Source organism: Saccostrea cucullata, unplaced genomic scaffold, assembly GCF_032062105.1.
Source record: "Saccostrea cucullata isolate Sc308-1 unplaced genomic scaffold, CSIRO_AGI_Scuc_v1 ctg38, whole genome shotgun sequence".
Lineage (NCBI taxonomy): Eukaryota > Metazoa > Mollusca > Bivalvia > Ostreida > Ostreidae > Saccostrea > Saccostrea cuccullata.
In genome coordinates, this window is record NW_026937075.1 from 169,648 (window position 1) to 188,935 (window position 19,288).

General features: G+C 33.6%; 2 protein-coding genes across 9 annotated transcripts in view; one reads left to right on the top strand and one right to left on the bottom strand.

Annotated features, from left to right (window-relative positions):
* LOC134247214 (uncharacterized) overlaps nt 1-9,274 on the bottom strand; it is a 29,974-nt gene extending 20,700 nt beyond the window's left edge. For 4 of the 8 annotated variants that reach the window (XM_062729561.1, XM_062729560.1, XM_062729559.1 and 1 more), the window contains exons 1-16: nt 9,042-9,274; nt 6,607-6,811; nt 6,376-6,472; nt 6,157-6,292; nt 5,944-5,995; nt 5,736-5,820; nt 5,466-5,477; nt 4,340-4,562; nt 3,892-4,067; nt 3,455-3,596; nt 3,112-3,229; nt 2,713-2,786; nt 2,591-2,623; nt 2,398-2,460; nt 985-1,047; nt 696-778 (exon numbers count right to left, since the gene is read on the bottom strand). In XM_062729561.1, the coding sequence (XP_062585545.1) occupies nt 696-778; nt 985-1,047; nt 2,398-2,460; nt 2,591-2,623; nt 2,713-2,786; nt 3,112-3,229; nt 3,455-3,596; nt 3,892-4,067; nt 4,340-4,562; nt 5,466-5,477; nt 5,736-5,820; nt 5,944-5,995; nt 6,157-6,292; nt 6,376-6,472; nt 6,607-6,797 (1,548 nt within the window). In that variant the 5' untranslated portion in view covers nt 6,798-6,811; nt 9,042-9,274. The remainder of the gene's footprint in view (nt 1-695; nt 779-984; nt 1,048-2,397; nt 2,461-2,590; nt 2,624-2,712; nt 2,787-3,111; nt 3,230-3,454; nt 3,597-3,891; nt 4,068-4,339; nt 4,563-5,465; nt 5,478-5,735; nt 5,821-5,943; nt 5,996-6,156; nt 6,293-6,375; nt 6,473-6,606; nt 6,812-9,041) is intronic. The other 4 variants (XM_062729563.1, XM_062729558.1, XM_062729557.1 and 1 more) reach the window with 3 other exon arrangements.
* Nucleotides 9,275-9,474: 200 nt separating this feature from the next.
* On the top strand, nt 9,475-14,803 carry LOC134247193 (large ribosomal subunit protein bL28m-like). The gene is made up of 7 exons (XM_062729534.1): nt 9,475-9,613; nt 11,248-11,407; nt 11,908-12,033; nt 12,675-12,816; nt 13,123-13,266; nt 13,560-13,698; nt 14,376-14,803. The coding sequence occupies exons 1-7, from the start codon at nt 9,541-9,543 to the stop codon at nt 14,507-14,509; spliced, it is 918 nt and encodes a 305-aa protein (XP_062585518.1). The 5' UTR covers nt 9,475-9,540; the 3' UTR covers nt 14,510-14,803.
* Nucleotides 14,804-19,288: the final 4,485 nt, after the last annotated feature.

Genomic DNA, 19,288 nt, shown 5'->3' on the forward strand with positions numbered 1-19,288 from the left:
TATCCTAAAACAGAGATTTATACGATCTTCGTACACTTTTTGATCCTAGATTTCATAAAATTACGATACGGTATGTTGTAGTTTGGAGCAACGATGGACATAAGATTTTTAAAGCATTTGCCTTCAACCATTTGCATTAATTGGCATGTAATCAAACGCATTCATATCAACAATCGCACGTGCAATATCGTTTCCCCGAGAATTTGCGGCTTCTTGGAGAATTGACAAAATTATTTGATTTATTTAAATATAATGGACCTTAAACGATGTTCGATGAAAACAAATAATTAAAGCAAATTAACTAAACATAAGGGTAGAAAACAGTCGAAGGTGAGAAAAGCCAGGTAGGTACATCAGGTGTTTGGTCACGATAATTACTGTATAAACACTGCCACAGGCGGTAATGGTCATTTAGAGGCGTAGGAAACCCTAATTACTGTTTGTACAATTTTACGTTTTAAAACCGATTTTTTAATGCATTAATAAATAAGCTCAGAAATATTTAAAAATATACATCCGAGTAACCGAGTACCAGTTTTAGTATTCGATACTCGGACGATGATGCACAAATATATTCGAGTACCCGGTTAACCGGGTACTCGTTGACATCCCTAGTTTAAACATAAACATAATGCAATAGTTCTGTGATATAAGTTTGAAGATTTATTGGTCATTTATACAACCTCCCTACTTACTATTGTTTCCTCCTCTCCTGTCTTGGCCTCTGAGGTCAGGTCCTCACTGGGAGGTATTTTGTCCCCCTCCTCAAGCTGCAAACCTGAAATTATCAAAAGAAGACTTTAATTTTGATATCCTTATCAATTAATTCTGGGTGTATTTACTCTAACAAGGAAAATATATCATTTATTGTTGGACATATTTACAGGGTATTATATTTCATTTATTGCTGGACATAGATATGTGGGATTAGATAAAAAATTTTACTGGACGTATATACGTGGGATTAAATATTGTTGTCCTCACCTTCCCCCTCCTCCTGCTCCTCATCCTCGGGAATATCAGCGGGGACGTCAATCTCTTTCTTCTCTGTTTAATGAAACATTAAGTTAAATATCAGACAAAATAAAATTCCACACTACATTGAAAATTTTAACTATTATGCATTACTCATAATACATATTTGAAAAAAAAACCCATTGTAAATACATGTAAATATTTGTGAGTATATTTATCTAAATATGCTCAAAGTTGGTGAGTTTACTGCAAGCTTTCACGAACATTATAAAACAATCCACAATCAAACATTCTAAAGCCTTACATATAAAAAAACATTTTTGTGTGAGCCTATCAAAATATGATTATCACTTGAGCATGAGGAAACTCCACAGGATGCTATGTATCTCCCATGTACTCATTCTGTAACTTGAGGTAATTTACTTCATAAAGTTAGGAGAATCTTAATTGTCACAATTTTTCTTTGCTAGGAAGGTACATGCATCTTCAAACTTTATATGATTTTTTTTTTCAAAAAAACCTTTGGATACATGTGTGCCTATGAATTAAATTGATTAGATTGTAAGGTGAAAATATTTAATCATGCTGAAACAGGATTTTTTTATTGCTTTGGGACAAGGCAATGGTATTTTTTTAAATAAAGACAAGTTACAGTTGGATTAATAGGTGCCTTTCAGATAATGTATTGTGAAATCACTAATTTTTGTGAGGGGTTAATTTTCATTGATTTCAAGGTATGAAGAGACCCTCGAATTTATGTCCACCACAAAATGCAATTTCTCACATACAGCAAAATTTGGTTATAAAGAAGTCACTGGGACCTATGAAATTACTTCGTTATATCCGTAATTCATTATAACCGTATAAGAAATTCATTAAATTAATATACCTGTGGATCCAATATGACTTCGCTATAGCCGTAAATTCGTAATATCCGTGTTCGTACTAATTGAGTTCTGCTGTATATTACTATTGAATAATTCTTCAACCACAAAATCAAATCCCCATGAAGCAATATATTTTCCTCAAACCATGAAAATTTGACCCCTTGAAAATAAGTGATTTTACAGTATTAAAGTTGCCCTGCTTGTCTTCATCAAATGTTTTGTTTAAAAAAGCAATATAAATAGTAAAAACATGTAATTTGATTTTCCCCAGCAATTTCATACATTCAATAATATGTACAAAATATTAATTTTACATGCTGCTTATTCGTGGGCTAAATACATGTAAAATGTTGATATGTCTGATTCAAAGAAATTACTTATTAAGATTCAAACATTCCTAGTCAGTTTATGTTAGCAATACTGTGAGTCTGGGTGGATACATTTAAAATATCATTCAAAATCAACATCATGGTTATAAATGGTTAGGTTGTCATTAGTATACTGGGTAACATCATCAACAATAGACATGATTTACCATCCTGATCACTCTGTGAAGCGCCATCTGGGAATGGGGTGTGGGAGGCCTCCGAATCGGAATCTGTTCACCAGTCATTCATTATACATTACATACATAACTGAACAAGCTTTTTCTCTATTTGCAATTTTCTGACAAGTCATTAAGTAATGCATTAAACATTTGGCTTATCGTAAAGGGGAATAACTCTTACCTCTCTTGGAATCCAGTGCATCACTACCATCACCTGAAATCAATAAATACTCAGTGTGTATGGTTGTAATTAATGATATCTACTATTAATTTTATCCACAGATATTGATTATAAAGACTTACTGAGTACAGCGCTGGCCCTGGACATCACTCGGTCCATTATTTCCTGGATTTTTCTGTCAGCATCAGACACCTGACTGTTTGAGGGAAAATATATTTAAAATATATTTATATTTATTTTTTTAATGAAGAGTTTTTTTTACATACAAAATAAAGATTGATGTATGATATTAAATGAGTATATTTTATAAAATAGAAAGCCTGTAGAGGTATTAACCATTTTTTATCCTAAAGTTATCTTTGCAATACTTATGTTTGAGCTCCTGAACTCTGAGCTCTCAGTGATGCGATGATCTCGTCTATGGAGCATTCAGATCATAATACTTACATGCAAGCCCCTAAACTCTGAGCTCTCAGTGATGCAATGATCTCGTCTATGGAGATTCAGATCAAAATACTTACGTGCGAGCTCCTGAACTCTGAGCTCTCAGTGATGCGATGATCTCGTCTACCGAGCGTTCAGATCGTGGGCGGGGCTTCCCATCTGTCTCCTCCTCCTTCTCTTTACTTTTCAATTTTTCTGTCAATTTTAGAAGTTTTAAATCATAACTGAATAAATTTTATCTATTTAAACTAGTATCCTAATCCAATGACTTAGTTTAAAGACAAAATATCAGTATATAGAAATAATAAACATAGTCAAAATTTATTCACATATGAAATAAAAAGTTTGAAAATCTTAATGCACTGCTGTATAAAGATTCAAATATCAATTATCTGCGCTAGGCAGTTTACTTTTCACTACCTTGAGCTTTCTTGTCTTTCTTTGTGTCTTTTTTCCCGTCCTTTTTCCGTGGAGATTTTTTGCCCTGTAATTTCCACATTGGCTCTGCCCCAGGCTTAGTAATTTTTTTGGCCTCCTCCAATAGATCTTTTGTTGATTTTGCCTTAAAATAGATTTAAAAATATGATATAAGCAGATAACTACAAATTACATAAGTCTGAATTCTGAAATGCTGATTTGGAAAACTTGCAATTAGTTTTTAGCATGTAGCACAATTTTAGCAAGATCAATGTACATCATATATGATTATAATTTAATAATAATCATTAATCATATTAAGTGGATCTTTTACAACTCTGATTAATAATAATAATAGAAAATTTGAACTTCAATTTATACAAAAACCCTGACCCCTCTAGCTGTACAGTAGTTGGGCACTGTTAACCCCTGACACATACCGACACAGCACTGGTAGCCCTGCCTCCCTCTTCTTTTGATTCCTGATGACTGACAGCTGTCTGAAGATCATCGTCAATTCCTGCAATAGCTTCGTCATAGCGACTGTAAACATTCTCATCTGGTAGCAGGTTGTTTTCACTTTTTAGGGAGGTAGCCACACTGAGAGCACTTTCTACTAAAACAAATTAAAGTTTAAAAGTTATATAATTCCAACAGCTGTATATTTGAAAAAAAAAAATGCTTTAGCAAATTCACAGCCTTGCAGTTTTTTTTAGATACAATAAGAAAAGATGTTTATTCGGTACTTAAAGGCTGTTGCCCACTGTACATATATAGGCATCATATTCATATGTGTCATAAGTTTCTTTATCAAACCATATGACATATGTTAATCTTAATTTATTAACTATGAATTTGAAGTATGAAATGTAAATAATTCTTTCATACCAACTCTCCTGTGAGTCCTTTTTAGAGAGGAGAATGGGATGGAGGGTTTGGGCCTCTCTTTGAAGGCCACCCTCTGTAGTGTCCCCTCAGACATCAGTATGGCCGGCTTTTTCCCTGTCTCCTCACTATCGTCGACTTCCTCCTCCCTCTCTGTCTGGACTGGTGTCTCCGTGGGAGTTTCCTGTTCTGGTGTCAATGGGGTGAAAGCTCGCATCTTATTGGCCTACAGTAGATTGTCACAAGAGCTTCTCATACAACTGAGATCAAAGGTATGCACTATGTAAATGCTGACTGGCTATAATTTAAATGTCATTATATTTCATACATCATAGAGCTTAGTTTTTAACTAAATTAAATTATTTCATTCTGGACTAGATAAAAGGTAACAAATTATAAATCACTGTTATTTGGTTCACAAGGTTTAAGATTAGGGTCAACAATCAGACCGAATTTACCATCTTATTATTGATGGCATGGAATCAATTGTAAGATTGATAGTCTGAACTTTAATTAAAGATTACATTAATAAATTAAAATAGGTTAATATTCTGAGGTCCTTGTAAATGTAAACAATATTTAAATACAAATCTGTGACATCAACATCAAAATATGCTTAGTTGGTAAGTTTTTCATTTACAAGAGAAACAAAGTAAAGTCTTTTGATATGGTTAAGAGTTTGGTAAAACAATTTTTTTTTTTTAAATTAATGAGTTTCAATTTTGAAGTTTTCTATGATTGCAGTCACTGTGCTGCTTTCAGAGATGATTTTTCGATAGTTGGCGAATATCGTATCAAGTAATCAACGGTAGTTAAGATTATGCAAAGATACATTATGTGAAATTCACAGGATTTTGAGAGTAAGGTTCATGCTTTAAGCTATTCCTCCATCAACCAGTAACTTGTGATAAAATAGTGGAAAATTACAATATGTGAAAGGTGTCTGTTTATTTCTTTCATTCAAAAATGTGAATGAAATATAATACATGCTTTTGACATTTATCTTGTGTTACGAAGTCTGTTAAAGTATTTTAACCATGCATAAATTCATTAATCAGCAGACATATACAATCTCTTGCATTTAAAAAGACAGGGCTTCATCTTAAAACCAAAAACCAATCATGCTTACCGGAGAGTTAACCTGGGAACCAAAATTAAAGTATAAAGGATTAAAGCAAACCAGAAAACAGTTTTATTTATAGCTTTTAGAACCTTAAATGAAGCAAAAAAAAAAAAAAAAAGGAAAAAAAATAGTTGCAAGAAAAAAAATAAATGAATTAATGTACTTCTTCGTCCATCCATTAAAAAAAGAAAAAAAGAAAGAAACAAAGAAAAAATTTGAAGAAAATACTAAATGAAATTAATGTACTCTTTGTTCATTTATAAAGAAAACTCAAACCTGCATCATTTGTTCCAGGGCCGAATCCTCTGATGTTAGGGCAGGCTTTCCTTCCATAACCACCTTAAGACCAGGAACATTGACACTATAAAATCACACAAAGAAGTGGATACATACAATTACATTATGGAAAAGGAAGGTATAGGGGTGAGAATAGAGTTGAAAAAATATTTCAAATATAATTAATCTGTATGATTTGTTGTGTTACCTAGACCTAGTTGGTATGATTCCTACAGAGGACAATTTTGGTTTCTTCATGTCTGCAAACATAATAATATTTCTGACATTTGTAATAAAATATCATTACAAAATACCACAAAATAAAATCAGATATCGTTAAAATCTAACTAAAAAAGAAAGAATTTCAAATAATAAAATGGATTTCATTTACATATCAAAATTTTTGTTGCTCAGAACATACCCTCTGTGGTAACTGTTTCTTTGCAGAAAGGCAGTTTTCGTGAGTGTACTCTGGCGATTTTGGGGTCCACATTATGAGATTTGTCAAGAGGGTTATAGGGAGGCTCTGTCACCGGTTTTAAAATAAACTTTGGGTCCTACAACAGCAAAATAGATGATGTAGCTGTAAAAAAAATAAATATTTGTGCTTGATGTGTTTCATTGAAAAAATAATTGTTACTTTTTTGGCTGCTTTTGCGAGAATGTCATCATGGAATACAGGCTCTGTTTTCCTTTTTTCTTTGCGTCTTTCTGGTTCAAATGACGGTTGGAGTCTCCTAGATGGAAGGTAAATACATATATTACATTCATAATTATAAAAATCTTCTAATGTCAACATTATCTGTAAGGGCTAGGTTGAACATCTAAAGGTTTTTTTTTACCCCAGAGCCACAGCAAACAAAAATCTTACTTTGTTGTGACAGTTTCTTCACTTTGTGGAAGTTTAAGTCTTTCTTCTCTTTTAACAGCTATTTCATTCAGAGACTTTTTTGCCATGTCATCCAGCTCTTTGCGAAGGGTGAGCTCCACTTGTCGATTTGTTCCAAATTTAAAAGAACCTGTTCCATTTTTGTTACTGGGCTGTAACTCTCTTCCCGGCATGATGAAGCCCTTATCTGCTACAAACAGCATAAGATAACGTCATTAATTTAATGATCTCATATCAGAATCAGTATATTAAGTACTGTGCAACACATCACTGCATGACACATTCTTCTTCTTCTTCTTCTAAATGCAACAAAACTTCAGAGCGCTGAAGATTACTTGCTGGTGTGCATGCATGACCTAAACAACTCAATATAAAGAAAAACTGTTCTTTTATTTACAAAATTAGTGATTAAAAGAAATTGTGAATGTTATTTTTTACATGATTGTGTTGAGAACAGCTGGGGTTAACTGTTCTCTAAAAATGTCTACTTTAGTGGTTTGGACGACGGACTGGGGTAGCAAATTCCATTATATAATAGTGTGTGGAAAAAAGGACCATTTGAATGTTTCTTTTGATGCTTGTAAGTGTCTGTATGTTTGTGTGTGATTCTGTCTGGTCCTTGTATCTGTAGGTATGAGTATGTGGTTTTGAGGCGTCGCTCAGCTAGTGTTGGCCACTGTAGTGTACTAATCATATCTGTAACGCTACTGGTATTGTGGTAATTGTTATGCACATAGCGGGCGGCCCTTCTCTGAACCATTTCAAGTTTTTGTCTATACAGTGTTGTATGTGGATCCCAAACACTACAACTGTACTCTAATTTAGGGCACACTATTGCTTAAAAGTCTCTGGATTTTACTTCTGTGTTTGAAATTTTTAGATTACGTTTAAGGAATCCTAATGTTTTATTGGCATCTGCAATAATATTGTCATAATGTGTGTTCCACTTTAGATTTGACTGTAATGTTACACCTACATGTAAATACTTGGCTGAGCTTACTGACTCAAGTACATGATCATGAGAATGTAATTTTGAGAATATGTCTGTTTCTTACGAGAGATGGTGAGTTTAGTACACTTGTCTGGGTGGAAAGCCATAAGCCAATCAGACTCCCACTGCGCAGCTGCATCTAGATCTGATTGTAATTTGTGACAGTCTTCTGGTGATTTTATTTCTTTGTAGATGATACTGTCATCAGCAAAGAGCCTTAGTTTACTGTGATGGAGATATTCAGGGAAGTCATTTCTTCTGTAGCGTTATGGTTTTATATATTTGTCTTTGACAAACCACCTTCTAGTGTATTGTCGTGATTGGTACTATGTACACTTGCCCATGGGGAAACAACGATCTACTTTACAGTTCATAAAAACCATTCTGACACATTATTTAACTAATCTGTATATTTAATCATCTCCCAACCCTTTATATAGTCGTCTCTACAAGTGATGTCGCTTGATTAAAATTATTTGTTAGATTACTGAAAATTCATATCCAGCGAGTTTATTGTAAGACAACGATAAATTGGGGAGGTGGATAAACTGTTACATATTGGCTACAGAATGTGACAGGCACAGAAGTGGAGGTAAATGCCATTTAAAACTAGGAAGTTTGTGTTCTATCTGATAGAAAATCATGAATCCAGTTCAAAGTCTGTTGTCTGGTGCATTTAAAGTAAAGACAACTTGAAGTCAACTGCTTGCATTCCTAAAATTGGATGATTTAACAATTTTTTAAGGCAAAGTCTAAAGTCTTGTGTTAAAGTGAAATTAAATTGAAAAATTTTATAAAAATTTTGTGTTCTATCTTTAAAAATCAAAAATCCAGTTCAAAATCTGTTGAAAATACCATAGAAATTTAAAACAAAACTAAAATGGGGATCCTTATCAAAGACTTTAGCAAAGTCCATTATGATTAAGTCAGTTTGTATGTTGTTATTGTTTTTGTATGTTAGTTCTTGGATAAAATCTATTAATTGTGATTCACAAGATCTTGATTTTCTGAACCCATGGTGTAAATCATATAAGATCTTATTGTTTTCTAGATTGGCCATGATGTTGCTTGTGATTAGTGTTCCATTAACTTGCAACATATGCAAATCAATGATATATATCATTCTTTTTACATGAAAATATAAAAATGCATGCACACAGCAAGCATTTTCATTGATCTTTGGACAAAATATAGTTACATCATAGGTTCTGTATATCCTATTTCCTGTCATACAAATTTACTGCAATACAACACTGCTGCAAAAAATCTATAGCTTGGTTTGAACATTTTAAAATTAAAATCGAGCACTTGTTCAGTTGTCAAAGGTCAATTTTAGATTATATTTCCAGCTGATGGTCAAAAATCGAATAATTAAGTAATTATTTTGTTTCACATTTTATCAAAATTATATGGATACGACCTTTACCTTTGTCAAATTATCTGGATGCGCCTTGTTTATTCTGACAATGAGTTTATGTTAAGCTTGCTCCGCCATGTTGTTAATAGGTTGGTTGACGACAAGATGCAGACGGGGTTTGACGATTGAAAGAAGGTTAAGAGAAAAACTTCGAATGGAAATAAATGGAAATCCATAAATGCATGATCTGAAGTGCCTTAGAAATACAATGATTTACCCATTTTACCAGCATTTCAATTTAAATCTTTTTAGATATTTTGTACTTAAAACTATTCTTAATACGAGAACTTAATTATGTATACAACACAAAATTGATACAAATATATAAATATAGAGTATAAGTAAATATATCACAAAATTATATAATTGATTTTTATCTATTTCAGGCTATTTCAGTGGTTATATTTGATAAATTCATTTAATACGAATATTTTATAGTACGATTTAGTCACACACCTTCAACATGTCTGCGCCCTTGTAAATCGACGATATTTCTATATTCATAAAAATGAGTTCGTCAAAAACAGCAACGTTTATCCTACGGAATAACCGTATCAAGAATATGAGATTTCCAAGAACAAGTGAGTGTTATATTAAAATTTTAAATAATAGGCATGTTTACTTGTCAGCTCGAGTTATCTCAGTCTCACGTTTTCAAACAACAAAGTAGCTGCAATTATGTAACCCTCTTTCCTTTCTTTGGACTTGGTTCACACAAAGATCTTAAAAAGATGGAACGGAATGTTCAACAACCTTAAATTTGTGCATCTTTGTAAAAAAAAAATAGCAGTTCTGAAACCCATTATTGAAGCATAATATTATGTTGATGGTTTGACTGTTAGGGCGAGCGCAGTTACTTTTTCAGTTTTTATTTAGTGTGGATCGTCAAACCACATGTGACATTTGTTGTGTCTAGACTCTGACATCACATGACAACATATATAAGTTACATTGCCACACTAAAGCCTGAACAGGTCCAGGAAAATCACTATATTTAACTATATAGTTAAATCTACCTATATAGCTTTATTTACTTATATAATATAGCTTTATTTAGCTATTTCAGAGTAAATTTCTGTTTTATGAAAAGCAGACAAAAATTCGCATAATGAGTCAATATTAGTTTTCAACTTTGAAGTGGACTGAAAACAATTGACTTATAAAAATTGTGCAATTATAAAAGTTTTGGGGCTATGTTTAACAGTTAATCTGTGTAACATACACAAAGAAAACAGTTTTGGTCAACAAGATAATTGATTGGTAATATATATAAGTTACATTGCCACACAAACAAAGCCATTTTTTGGTTAAAAGTGCTTGTGCAATGTTTTTACTACTATGCCCTAGGTTGTTTTTATCAAACCTATTAAAAAAAATATCAGCCATAATTTACATGCGACTTTTCGTCTGCTTTTTACTTATTCCAAAATCTAAATGCTAATTATATGTCCTATATTAAATCATAGTGATTTTCCTGGACCTGCTGAACTGTAGACTTTAGTATCAATTTTTATTTTTTTTGTCCATTTAATCAAGGCGAGTTTATTTTTTATTTTTTTGTAGAACTTTTGTTGTTATTCTCGCGTAAATGTAGCTTGAACAAGCAATGCATTTTGGGTATAGTGTAACTTGGAAAAAAAATCATTTGGATCAATGTGCAAAGTTTGAATTTTCTCTTTGCTCATTTCTTTAAGAGCTCACAGTAATGAGCGGCTCAAGCACTGCTTGCTGCGGTGCTATAATATGCAGTCCAAGATTTCTCTGACTCTAACCTCTGCTTTTACTTGACTTGTGCGATGGAGACACAAGACACAATCATAATATAAAAGCAGGGCTAAGAGTCAGAGGAATCTCTGATTAATAATACAGGTTACTCTCGATCTCTCAAAGTTCAAGGGACCGCAAGAAAAGTTCAAGAGATCGAGGGGCTTGAGAGATTGAAAGTAAATAAAATCTGGAATTTTCAGTTCTGATTATCAATGTCCTACTATATAGATACCTGAAGCATATGTAAATAAAGTCATTGCACATTTTCAATCGTATTTTACAAGTAATTTACTTGATATAAACAACAATTATCGTATTTCGAATAAATAAAATGAATTCCTGAAGTTTCAATATTTATTTTTCTTATTTCATGAGTCATGATTACATGAAACCTGTATAGCAATTACCATATGACTGTCACGGATGCTTTATTGTGAATATTTTGTAGAAAAAGCAGCCTACAGTTACCTGTGGGATGAGAATGCAGAAAAAATTCTTCCTGAACACTTCAAGAGGAGATGTCTGGAGTTCATGAATAAAGAACCAATCCCAGTTCACTATGTACCATCTACTGGGACTTTTGGCATTCATAAACTAACCAAATTACCGTAAATAACTTAAAGTTTTCTAGTTTGTCCACATCGCGACATGTTCGTGTCTATATGTACATGTTCACATTCTTCAAATTAATCTGCATAATTTACCGGTAGGCCTATATACAGATACAACATTTAAATGGGTTTCACATTTTTTTGGTGTAATTTTGTGTTTTAGTTTAAACTTTAAAAATATATGTTAAATATTCAAACCATCTTGTGTTTACAATTGTTGATTGATTGTTTGTGTGTTGTTTTATGTCCCATTATAGAATTTTTTACTCTTATAAAGACATCACCATATATTTGGATGAAATGCAATTGTACCAGTATGTTAAATTGAGAAACAAATGTTAATACAGAAATTTAAATGAGACTGCGGAATAGCAAATTTTAAAAAAAATTAGGTATGGCTTATTTTATGGTTATTCACCTTTAATTTGTTTTATTTTCTATGCACAAACACAAATTGATTGAATCAATTTTTAACTAATATCATATGAAAATTGTAGAAATAAAATCCAGAATGTTCCCATCCCTGCACTGTATCCCCAGGAAGCCAATGATGAACTGTGGGGTGGGGAAGGAATTGTCATGGGCTACAAGATGGACAAGGCTCATCTCAGACAGAAAAACAGGTTTGTCTATAAATGAGTAATTTTATTTAATGTTGCCTCTGTAGTTTTTAGCTCACCTGAGCCAAAAGACTCAAGTGATATGTTTTTTATCTCATTTGCTTATTGTCAATTTGGAAGTATCTTCAAGTAGTGTAGATTCAGGTTTGTTCAAATCATGACCCCCCTGGGGTAGATGGGGCCACAATGGATGGACAAAGTTATATATAGGGATGCTTAGGGAATTTTTCAAAAAAAAAAATCTTCTTCTCAAAACAGCAATGCCATAATTGGTCATATTTACATGTATATGGAAGCATCCTCCAGTAGTGTAGATTCAGATTTGTTCAAATCATGGCCTCTGAAGGTAGGGTGGCACCACAATGAAAGTTTCAAAGGATAGGAAAAAAGTCATTGTTAGTCAAAGAAACATGTAAGCATACTTTAAATTATAGTTAGTGTAGATTCAACTCAAGTTTGTTCAAATCACACCCCCACACCCCTCCTTTTAGGGTTAGGTCGGGAACACTTGAGCTTTTAAATGCTGGACTGATTTGCACAAGAGGCCTATTGTCTTTTTCTTATTGAATTACAAACCATTTGAGCTACAGTTTCTTCAGAGACATGAGGTCACTTGATTTAAAAATAATTTGTTTTTTATCTAGATTACCTAAGCTTTGGAAACCATTCGTTTGTAAGAGAGCAGTGTATAGTGAGATTCTGGATAAATGGTTTGAGATATCAATGACAATGCGAGTCCTAGATTTAATTGATGAATGTCATGGCTTTGATAACTATATTCTAAAAGTAAGTATGATGATTTACTTGCCTGTCTACATGAATAGAATCAGCTTTAGCAAAGTCCTCTTTCTTCACTATTCAAGTGTTCATGGTTTCCACTCCCTCACAAATTCTTCACCTGTTAGGCCAAATAATAGTTGGAAATTTTCATGTTACATACAGATCCCTGAAGTGAATTTTCAACTTTTGCAACTTTCATAATCAAAGAATAGTAGGAAAATCAAAAGCATTGACTCTGCAAAACAGGGATTTCTAAACTTATTATTCGTAATTTTAGTTGTTAAATAAATTAAATTTTTACCTTTACTTCAGACACATGAGCGTGATTTAAACTCTCTACTAGCCATGAAAATTCGGAGAAAAATGTTGCTTGCTCTTGCCAATGAAACCTGTTATCCAAATGACAAAGAGAAACAGGAAAGGATATTACACAAATACCATGAGTTCATTATACCAGTGAGTACAGATTGATACTGTTTCAAATACATGTACAAATACATGTTAAAGCATGAGAGTAGACATCTTTTAACCTTTTATGGTTTATTCTTGATACAATACATGTTTTGCATGTTATTTTGGATAATGATACAGTACAGTGTATTACAAAATATACTTCATGGCACATTTTTGCTGGAGAAGGTTATATACTGGTACTTATATATCACAAGCATTGTAAATAATGCTGATTTATATAACATCATTTTATGGTAAAGATTCATTATCTTTAATTTGACCTTTGACCCTTGCAGGCAGAGGAGGCAGAATGGGTGGGGCTTACCGTGTCAGAGGCGTTAATAAAAGCCAAGGAAGCAAAGAAGGCGGAGCCAGAAAATCAACCCAAACCACTCAAAGACCTGTATGAAGAAAACCTAGTCCTAAAACTTCATTGTAAGTAGTCATAATCGTAGTAAAATGAATTTACACCATTCAGGGTTTTTTTTTTTGAAAGAAAATTACTTGGGGATGGGTAGATTTAAGATTGATTCAATTGATGCCTATCCAGCACAGTTTTGAAAAGAAATAACGGACATTTATCAGTTTTTCTTATGATATAATCTAATTTCTGTGGTTCACTATCCTATTGCCCAGTGACCTTGACCTCTGAGTTATGACCCTGAGTTCAGATTGTAAAACAAATGTAGGTTATGAAAACAATGTACATAATATTGAGCTCATCTGGTCAAGGATTGGACAGTGTTTTGTGACAGAAAGACATACATTCCAAACAGATTATAAGGACAAACCAGGCATGGAGAGAAAGATAACAAAATCTTTGAGAAAGTCATAAAATCAATCAAGATTATTAATGTTGTATTGCTTTGAAAAAATTCTGATGAAGTTTGTGCTGACTAGCCTGATCAAATTTTTAGTAGTGTTCAGGTATCAGGCTAGTGCTTTTTGGGGCACAATGCCAAAACCAATGACTCCTGATTCTTGCCGATATTTGGGGAGGTGATGAAAGATAATTATTGTCAGACCTTCTAAGTACAGTAGAAAGGAATGTGTGGTTGGGAATTGACCCTTTTGGTTGAGTTCATATTATGGTGTGTGCAATTTCTTTGCAGTGATAAAAGAAAACAGATGGGAACAGATTATGGAGGAAATAGAAAAACCGAAAGAGGAAACAAAGGAAGCTCTGTCTATGATTGCCAAACTGAACCCCTTCTCCCAGTATAACAGAGCTAAAAGGAAGTCATGACAGGCGGAAATAAATACGGTTAAACATTCTCCTCATAGATTTATAACATGTACTGCCTTGGGAGCATTTTAAAAAAATAGACATTTTCTACAGACATAATTTACAATGGAGTGCAGGGATTCTGTGAAGTGATTTTTTCAAGTGTGCACTCTAAAACAGAATTAGTGGCAATATGATCAAGTGCGGGACTTATAATGTATAAATATATAAATTTTTGGTTTATATATTAAAGTTTTTTTTTAACATGTAGAGGTACTCATTTCATTATAAAGCTATGTGATTATTAATTGAAAATGTGTGCCTTATTTGGTAGAACAGTGACTTAATTTACCGTGGTAGATTATCTCCCTTTGTGTGCGAGCCAGCTATAACCAGATGTTTGTTACAATTCAATGCTTATGATAGTATAGAACTTCTATAGGGTAGCTGCTATTGGAAGTAACACCATTAATTAAACCTAAATACTCTGTTAAAGATAAACCATACCTTTAACATGAAAGTTCATATATTAAAAGAGCACGATACGAACACATCTGTACTACCCGGAACCCATCGCTCGTGTGGCGCAGTGGTTAATGCGTCTGGTCCTGACCCGTGGGTTCATTTCCACTGCAGGACTTGGCCGGAGACCGATCCTTTGGATGAGATGGTATAAACCAAGGTTCCATGTCGCAGTGGGTGCTGGCATAAAAAGACCCTTCACTGCTCAAAGGCCCTCAGTGTCGAGTATATGTTTAAATTTGCAGCCCTCCACCGTCAAGTGGTGGCATCTTTGTATGGGGGAAAAATTCTAGAGAGTGGCGTTAAACAACAAAAAACAAATAAAAAAGATAGCCCTGCTAGCCATCCATTGTCCATATGTCCTTTAAGAATCAGACTCTTGGCTAGCGAAATTGGGAAAGATGTAATCTGAACTACTAATATATTGAAATATTCCTAAATATTTGTTTTTTCTAAATTATTATTTCAAATCCAAATCTGAGATGCTTGTTGACTTTATTTTATAATACAAAATTTGAATAAAATGAGTAGAAGTCCTGGTTTCCATTTGAAAAAAACCGGAGGCTTTGAATTTCATAAAGTTATGCGAAAAATTTAAATGCTTGTCGTTCATTAGTTATGGAGCTTTTCGTCGCCATATCATCAGAGACTCTTGACTTCTGTGGACGTGCATATTCAGCACTTTCTCAAGAAATAAAAAACCATCAACGCCGACACGGGTGTCTTCCTTTTAAGTCTGGGAGTAGAGGAGAATGTGCGTTGATAAAGACTGAACGAAAGCGCGTTAACATAGCGACCCACTGTGCATACCCGACGCGCCGCGAGTTGTCTAAATTATCGTCTGCACATTGTTCTAAATCATGTTGTTGCATACGAAAAATAAGAGACTGTAATTGACCGTGTTGACTTAAGGCATTAGATTTCATAAGGACACAATTTGATTCTTGAAAGCCTTGTGTCACCCGCCCGATCCTCTAAAGTTTGATCTGACCTGCGACATTTAACCAAACAGAAACGAGCTTCAAAAGATATTGTGTTTTAGTTCAAGTGCCCCTGCGATGTTTCAATCAATTTTACAGTAAAATATTTGGAACACTGCATCGATTGTGTGTTAGTCTCGTCAGTTCAGGTGAACATCATTCAATCCCCAGGGAACTACATGTAAGAGTTACACCCCCTTTTTATTAAAAACAAAAAAACCCAGAAAAAACAAAAACAAAACAAAAAACTACTATACACAAAGCAAAGCAAAAACAGATGAAGAAGCATGCACCGCTTCCAAAAATATTTTTAATGCTTTGTAGGACGTTGTGTATCCGCTTTTGTTTGTCCTCAATCTTGCGTCTCCAAACAAACGGACATTGCGAATCCTGAATATTTGTTAGGTGTAAATCTCCGAAATTTCGTCTTGCTTTCCAATTTTATTTCTGAAAGTACATTTCATTTAATTTTTAGCTCTACTGGTCAGAGACCAGAAGAGCTTATGCGATAGTAATGCGTCCGGCGTCCGTCCGTCTGTCCGTCTGTCTGTCTGTCTGTAAACAATTTTTCAAAATGCTACTCCTCCTACAGTTTTGATCTGATTTCAATTTTACTTGGCATATAAGTAGACTACACTAAGATACATAATTCTGTGTATCGGATTTTGATTTCGACGAACGGTGTTGGCGTTGTTACTAAAAATAGAAATTTCTATGAAATTCTTTCAAAATGCTACTCCTCCTAGTTTTGGTCTGATTTCAATATAACTTGGCACACAAGTAGACTGCACTAAGATACACAATTCTTTGTATCGGTTTTTGATTTCGACGAACGGTCTTGGCGTTGTTACTAAAAATAGAAATTTCTATGAAATTCTTTCAAAATGCTACTCCTCCTACAGTTTTGGTCTGATTTCAGTATAACTTGGCACACAAGTAGACTACACTAAGATACATAATTCTGTGTATCGGTTTTTGATTTCGACGATCGGTCTTGGCGTTGTTACTAAAAATAGAAATTTCGGTGAAATTCTTTCAAAATGCTACTCCTCCTACAGTTTTGTTCTGATTTGAGTATAACTTGGCACACAAGTAGACTACACTAAGATACATAATTCTGTGTATCGGTTTTTGATTTCGACGAACGGTCTTGGCGTTGTTACTAAAAATAGAAATTTCTGTGAAATTCTTTCAAAATGCTACTCCTCCTACAGTTTTAATCTGATTTCAATATAACTTGGCACACAAGTAGATTACACTAAGATACATAATTCTGTGTATCGGTTTTTGATTTCGACGAACGGTGTTGGCGTTATTACTAAAAATAGAAATTTCTATGAAATTCTTTCAAAATGCTACTCCTCCTACAGTTTTGATCTGATTTCAATATAACTTGGCACACAAGTAGACTACACTAAGATACATAATTCTGTATATCGGTTTTTGATTTCGACGAATGGTATAGGCGTTGTTACTAAAAATAGAAATTTCTGAAATTCTTTCAAAATGCTACTCCTCCTACAGTTTTGGTCTGATTTCAATATAACTTGGCACACAAGTAGACTACACTAAGGTACATAATTCTTTTATATCCGTTTTTGACTTGAATGAACATTATTACCTTGGTTAATAAAGATAGCAATTTCTGTTACTCTCAAAATGCTACTTCAAATACAGTTTTAGTCTGATTATAATATAATGTGGCATGCAAGAAGACTACACTAAGAACATAAAGAAACTTATTCAAGGATCATTATCCTCTTTTTTGCTAGTGTAAAGTTTCAATTCCCAACTGCTTAAGTACTTTCCTCTTCCTTTGCTATAAGTACAAACCAGTAGAGCTTCAGTCTCAACAGAGACTTCTGGTTTACATTGTAGCTGAAAAGTGACAAAAACAAATTAAATTTTCCAAACAAACAAATAAACATAATTGACAATGTACCAACGTCAAATAAATTAACATCTCGGTTAATTTTAATTCCACGAATAAGTAAGTTTATGATGTGTATCTTTAAAACGCACCGATTTATTTCATGTGAATAATCAAGTTTATTTGCGGCAAACTACAGTAATGATTACAGTCAAAGGAGAAGACACGTGATTGGTCCTCGGTGGACCGGAACCAGAATGCGGTTTCTTCCGACTCTTTTTTAGTAACAAGTTGGTTGCATCACGACTGTCAGTAGATATTAGGAATAGTTTGTATTTACACCACTTCAAAAGTCACCAACTCTGCATATAAAGAGTTAATTTGAAAGTGGTCAGCAGTGACAATTATCTAAATGGTATTTTCCAAACGAATAGTTCTTACAGGGAAATTCGAGACCGTTTTCTTAAAAGAGGGTAAAAATGAATGGTAAAATGAAATGCATAGAGTTTTTGAAATTTTTAATACTGCGTCGGATCTTCTCATTTTGTGTAGTTTATATATTTTTACCCCGATCTCTCCTTTTTTGCGGCTGAAGTAATCGATTATGGTTAATAACATCATCCCGGTCCAATCAAACATGAATTTGTTAACGATTTCCGAACCTTACCAGTTATTGAGTGTTCTCATGAAACCGACAAAGGGATTGCAAAGATAAGTTTTCAAAAACAATACCGGAAAACTGATATTTCTAAGAAAAAGTGTGGTGTATTGAAAGTTTAATACGGCACGACCGGAGTTTGCATCGTTTCATGTAATGATTAATATGTAGGTCTTTGATGGCGGAAAGCACGTCCATTATTCCAAAGATACACAATATTCTGAATGCGGATCTAAACCAAAGTCTTTTACTTTAATGCTGAAATTTCCTTGCCTAAAATAAAAACCAAACGCTATAGTTTATTCGTACCTTCTTTTACGCATGTTCGTGTGTAATTTGACGGAAATTTCATCGCTCTGGCTAACAATCGCTGACAGATTACATTACTTATCCATATAACACACGTTTGTCAAAAAAATTTTAAACTTGTCACAGGAAACCAAATTATGTGAATAAATCATAAATGTACTTTATCATGATAATTCTGATTTGAACTTGAGAGGTTTTAAAAGTTATTCAAGGAATCAATCAGTCGTGGATTCGGCGAAATAAAAACTTGAATTTTTGCATGGAGTGCAGACACGTATATATATACTGCAGTAGAACGCATAGATTTTCGTTGCAAAGCTGCTAAAAACGTCATACATTTTAAAAGAAAGAATAAATTGTGTATAAATTTCTTATACCCTTCACAGTACATGTAGCTCAGTCGGTATATACTAGAGCGCTCGCTCCGTGATCGGGAGACCGCAAGTTCGAATCTCGGCCGC